The sequence below is a fragment of the Aristolochia californica genome, unplaced genomic scaffold (genome assembly GCF_029961685.1).
Source record: "Aristolochia californica isolate CCGP_79_NKW_82.1479 unplaced genomic scaffold, dmAriCali1.0.hap1 SCAF_4, whole genome shotgun sequence".
Classification (NCBI taxonomy): domain Eukaryota; kingdom Viridiplantae; phylum Streptophyta; class Magnoliopsida; order Piperales; family Aristolochiaceae; genus Aristolochia; species Aristolochia californica.
The window spans coordinates 40,054,921-40,060,560 of record NW_027182103.1 but is presented as its reverse complement, the minus strand read 5'-3'; the positions used below and the strand labels follow the sequence as shown (position 1 = coordinate 40,060,560).

At 41.2% G+C, this 5,640-nt stretch overlaps 1 protein-coding gene across 2 annotated transcripts; it reads left to right on the top strand.

The window, feature by feature from the left end:
* Positions 1-1,960: 1,960 nt before the first annotated feature.
* Positions 1,961-4,496, top strand: LOC137963722 (homeobox-leucine zipper protein HAT4-like). 2 transcript variants are annotated; one of them, XM_068810893.1, is made up of 4 exons: positions 1,961-2,612; positions 2,899-3,149; positions 3,709-3,788; positions 3,885-4,496. In XM_068810893.1, the coding sequence occupies exons 1-4, from the start codon at positions 2,522-2,524 to the stop codon at positions 4,123-4,125; spliced, it is 663 nt and encodes a 220-aa protein (XP_068666994.1). In that variant the 5' UTR covers positions 1,961-2,521; the 3' UTR covers positions 4,126-4,496. The 2 variants fall into 2 exon arrangements, with proteins under 2 accessions (XP_068666994.1, XP_068666993.1); XM_068810892.1 differs by having other exon boundaries at positions 2,890-3,149.
* The last annotated feature ends 1,144 nt before the right edge of the window (positions 4,497-5,640 follow it).

Sequence of the window (5,640 nt, the reverse complement as noted above, 5' to 3'; positions counted from 1 at the left end):
GGTTTTTATATGTTTATGCACCGACTTGAGGGAGAGTGTTAAAGACTAGAGGTGTTTTAATGTAATCAACCTAGCTTAGTTTACAGTTTTTCTTTCATCTAACAACCTTAATGTAACCCTAGTTAGGACAAGGGTATTATCGGAATTATAAAAAATTTCATTCATTATACATAAGAGGAGAAGGACTCGACCTAATTCAAGCGAGCTTCTTCTCCTTGAGACTTGTCTTGCTCTCTCATGTTCTAGGTCTCCTTTTCTTCTCGTCTTCTCCATACTTCCACATAGTTTGCGGCATCAATATTATAACTTATCAAAGAAGCGATCGAATGCAATATCTGGTGTGTCATTCATCGTACAGCTTTTAATATAGAAAGAAGCCCAGTAGAAACCTGTCCCAGAAACCTCTACACAGACCCCTCATGCTTTGCAACTTTGAGATTTTCCACTTCCCAAAACAGCAACTCCTGTGCAGTTTCTTCCCTACTTCTCCCATTAAATAACTGCGAGTACTGATCATCTAATAGAAAACGACTTTACAAATCCAAAACCAGGCCAGCCCTGTAGATGTAGAGTATTGGAAGGGAGATGGCAGAATGCCCACTCCAGGATGATTAGCCAATCAATGGGGACTGGCGTGGAGACAGAGGATTCAAGTTTCGAGAGACGAAAGGGAAGAAAAACGCTTCAGTTTCTGGCCTTCTGGGCTGCTACATTGATCAAAAACGAAAAGCTAAACAACCACATGATCCATTGGATTTCCCTAAACCATTTTGACAGTACCCACGTTCGCAGAATATGAGCAGCAAAAGCTACAGTTTCAATTTCATCTTCATTATTGACCATTTTCCCATCTGCGAAGCTTGCTTCTTCAGCTTTTCCGCAAATTAAAAGCGTTTCTTGAAACAGAAATTACCAGGTTTTTGTTCTTTTTGTTGTCGACGACGTCTTAGTGGGACGAAGACATACGAAGGGAACGAAATAAAGAGGTGAAGCAGGGGAAGAGAGTTCCCCAGTGAGAAGGGCTCTCTGCTCTCTCATGGGAGTGAAGACGAAGCACATGAGCACGTGCAGCCAAAGATTAATTTAGTGGCCCACACGTGCACCGGGTACCTAATCATTGTGGGAACACCCACGGTGTTTGTTTCAATCAAAGCATCGAGGTCTGCTTTTGTAATTGCAAGATATGCCACCGCCCATTGAGATATTAACACTATTTGCCATTAAATTACAGATTCCAATGGTTGACTCGGATTTGACCCTCTTTTTGCGGTTTTTTTTTTTTTTTTGAAAAAGAGGCTCATCTCTTCAAGATTGACTCGGTCAAAATCGTGCACGGGGAATTGGAGCTTATGACCCCTCGGAACCCAATATTACATTTAATTACACAAGTAATCCGAATCCAATTAATTAGTCGTAACTGCGACACCAGGTAAAGGTCGCCGCCGATAATATGCTGAGACGGAAGGGTATTTCTGGAAAGAAGGGCAGAAAAAAATCCCTAGTCCTACTCAAAACAGCACACGCGCGAAATGATGGGAGGTGTAGAGTCCAATGATTTAACAGGCCCACCTGTCTTCGCACGCTTGACCAGCTTGACGTTAAGAGCTTTATGCGGGTCCCTTGTCTGACGTGGATAAAATGGGTTTGTTCAGACCCCTTTCTTGGGTCCCATTGTGCGCCCTCTGATGCCGACCGAGCACGAGAGTCACGCGTCGGAGCGGGTTTTTCGCTATGATGAAGCGTCCTCACGTGATGCTCACGTGTGGTGCCGGATTCAATCAACGATGACAAGGGGGCCGTACAGCCGTGTCCGTCAGCTCCAAAACTTTTCAATCATTTATCTTGACCTTCCTAAACTAACCATGGTCCCCCCCCTCAACCGGGGTTAGGGTTTTCGTTTTTTACTTCCTCTTTATGCTTCTCTTGACTCTCTCTCTGCCTCTCTCTAAAATCTCTATTAATACGAAGACGAAGAAGTCTTGTTTCCCGGCAGTTAGCTCTTCTTCTCTTCTGCGTGTTTCACTTCAGTTTTCCATCGACAGCCAGCTAATCTGGAAGAGTTGTCTTCTCGGGTCGTAGACGCCACAGAGACACTTTCTCGATCGGACTCAAAATGGGTCTCTGGTCCGGATTTCTGACCTTCTAGTAGAAATTTTTCCGAGGATTTAATCTTAGCAGAAACTTTTGCTGGATTGCAATCACCGCGGAGAATTTTAGAGGATTTTTTTTTCCCTTTTGGTCCAAAACCGGAAGTCGCCTTTTTCTGCTAATTTTTTCGTCTCTCTTGCTACATTTTCAATAACTTATCTCAGATTCCTCGATCCAAAGTTTTTCGATCAGATTCAGGTCTTGCTAGTTTTCATAAATTGTTCTCTGGCTTTCTCGTACAAGTCTGGCTCAAGTTACCGGTTTCAGATCATCTTGCCGCCCCTTAATTGGCAATCTATTAAAATCCGTGTTCGGTCTGTTTGCCGGACCAAGTCCACGTTTGCTTCACTGAGATCACCTGGAGATCAGTGATATGGAACAAGAGGATCTATCACTGAGCTTGAGCTTAGGAACGTCCGCTGGCCAATTTCTATTCGCATGCAGAAAAGATGCTTCTCCTTGTGGTACGATATCAATACTCTTTGCTTAATTCTTACAGTTCTTTTTCTAATCATCATCCAATATCAAGAACCACTCATTTCCTGGTTATTGGTCGATTTCATTTTATTTGAGATCTGTTTTCTATCCATCATTGTGATACTGTCCGATGTTACTTCTCCTACTTTAGTGCTTGTCAGTTAATATTGCACTATTAATGATAAATAATTTTAAAAAACACTTTTTAATCTCACTGAGAGATGAAATTTTCTCAATACACTAGTCATTTTCCTCAAAATCTAGCAAATGTAGGGGCGTGCCTTCCTCCCAGAGGCGTTGATGCTAATAGGAACGGAGGCTCCATGGGAGATGCTGAAGATGAATCATCAACGAGAGCAAAATGGCGCAGTGCCGAGAGAGAAGAAAGAGAAATGGAGGCGTCAGGCGGAAAAGCGGCGAGTGACGAAGAAGAAGGTGAGACTACGAGGAAGAAGCTTCGGCTCACGAGAGAACAATCCGCCATTCTGGAAGAGAGCTTCAAAGAGCACACCACCCTTAATCCGGTAAGCATAATTACTCGGCGAAAAAGAAAAGGACAAAATTTGTGGAGCCCACGTAAGTAGAAGCCAACGTCGCGGTTGGGATGGGAGGGGAGCACCCATTAGAATGGTCAGAGGGAGCTTAATTAACCTGCCGTATGCCGCTAGAAGTATTATCCGTAGAAAAAGAGGTTCAGAACGATTGCACGTAGAAAAAATGTCGATCGCGAGTTGGTTGGGTTGTCAGATATGATAACTCCATGTGGTGGCCCGCGGGATAAAAAATCTAACTAAAGGACATGCGGGTGAGACAATGTGAACCACACGCATGTCATCCTCGTGACCAGCAATTCATGTGGTCGGCATGAGGGGAAAGATTGTGACCGAGAGGCGCCGAGAGGAGGGAATAGCCGATTTGGGACTGTCGCACTGGTGTCACTTTTTTTAAATAATTTTTAATAATTTAAATCCAAATTTAATAATTTTTTGAATTGGCATTATCGATTATTCATTTCTTCGGTTTTGTGTTTGCAAAAGCTACGCGTTTCTGAATTTAGTTTCTCATATTATACCTCTGGTTCAGAAGCAAAAGCATGCACTGGCGAAACAACTGAATCTTCGTCCCCGACAGGTCGAGGTCTGGTTCCAGAATAGAAGAGCAAGGTGCGGAATCGGTGTCTCTTTCAGTAGCTAGGTATTCTTAAGACAAATGAAACGAAGAAAAAGTATAATTTTTTGTTTTTGGTTTGTGGATGACAGGACCAAGTTGAAACAGACGGAGGTGGATTGCGAGTTTCTGAAAAGATGCTGCGAGAATTTGACGGATGAAAACAGGAGGCTGCAGAGAGAGCTGTTAGAGCTCCGGGCGCTGAAGAGGTCCCCGCATTTCTACATGCATGTTCCTGCAACCACTCTGACCTTGTGTCCGTCATGTGAGAAAGCCGAGGCGTCGGAAAAGCCGACGGCATCGTTCCCTTTCCGGCAACAGATCAGGTTGTGATTCCGTGCCCAACTGTTTCCGACGCATCTTCCTTCTTCTTTTTTTCGATCAGGTGCTCTCTGTCCTGGTGTTATATATACATAGAAGTAGTTTCACGGAAAGAGGCTTGTTTTGTAGCCCTAGAAAGCAAGAAGAGGAAAAAGAAGGAAAACAAAAGGAGATTTTATACAAGCTGGTAAGATTTTCTTTGTGTTTCTTTATTCGCAAATAGTTGAACGAGGTAGATTAGGTATAGGCTCAACCTGGCCATGAATGTATTTCCATAGAGAGGTGGCTCTCCTTAGAATGACAATTCTAAAAGAAGCCCAGTGGATGTAGAATCGAGTAAACTGAGCAATGAATCCTCCTCCATAATTGATTCCTGCCAAACAAAGAATGAAGACAGATTTGCACTCACTCAACATGATATTAAAGGTATTCACCATATTCTAATGTTATATATGCTTATGTGACTTTCCTATATTTTGTTGATAATTAAGTATTTCAGATATTTTTCCTTCAAAAGATATACATTTCAAGGTTTAAAGCTTCAAAGTGAATCAAGCAACACAAATACCTCAAACATCATGAAAAGTCAACTCTTGAAGAAATACTCCCGGAAGATGAAAACAGAGTGAAGACTAGAGTTTAGGACTTATAGAGATATGTCAAACCTTAGTCTATGCAAAATAGAGTTGTTCTACTCTGATTTGAGCTACAATACAAACTTGAAGCTTTAGAACGTAGTTTGCATTCATATATGTTTTAAAATTATCACATACACGTAGAATCATTCATTCACATGTTTTCAAAGTCAAATTAGTTGAACAAGCACTGAAATGATTGATCAACATCTACCAATGACCGATTATCTAGAAATGCACAACCAAGATTATAAAGCATGATCGATCAACCTAAGTAGATTGATCAATCATCTGGAACATGGCCAAATCGTGTTATAAAACATGATTGATGATCCCACTTGGACTGATCAATCAATATTGTCCAAGCAAGTGAATTTAACATTGATTGATCAATCAACCTACATAATTGATTGATCATACAGAACCTTGCCAGTCAAGGACATAAAGCATTATCGATCAATCCAAAAACTGACTTTTGCACACGGGAAAAAAACTAGTTTAGCTTGGAAAACATATAAATACCCCACCAAACCTTCCATAGAGAGAGTTAATGAGCATTTATTAGCTTATTCATAAGCCTTCATTCTCAACTACTTGATGAACTTCTCAAGGTGCTTTCAAGAGAAAGAGTGAGCATATCCTTTGAAATTACCCTTATTCTTTTCTTCGTTTCTCTCGTTTGCATTTGCATTAGACAAGCTCCTATCCTTACATTGTGCTACAAAAATGGAAGTTTGGATCTCTCAATGAGAACATACTATCTAAATGTAAAGGGTGTACGTGATTTTATCTTTTCTTTGTATATTTTTTAGAAAAGTTCATCTATAACCTATTATAATCTAGATTGATTGTAAAAGATTGTACTTGAGCTACACATGGCTTAAAAAGAGTC

Coding starts and splice junctions, on each gene's coding strand:
- LOC137963722 (XM_068810892.1), top strand. CDS start 2,522: ATGGAACAAGAGGATCTATCACTGAGCTTGAGCTTAGGAACGTCCGCT. Junction 2,613..2,889: donor AAAAGATGCTTCTCCTTGTG/GTACGATATCAA, acceptor CTCAAAATCTAG/CAAATGTAGGGGCGTGCCTT. Junction 3,150..3,708: donor AGCACACCACCCTTAATCCG/GTAAGCATAATT, acceptor CCTCTGGTTCAG/AAGCAAAAGCATGCACTGGC.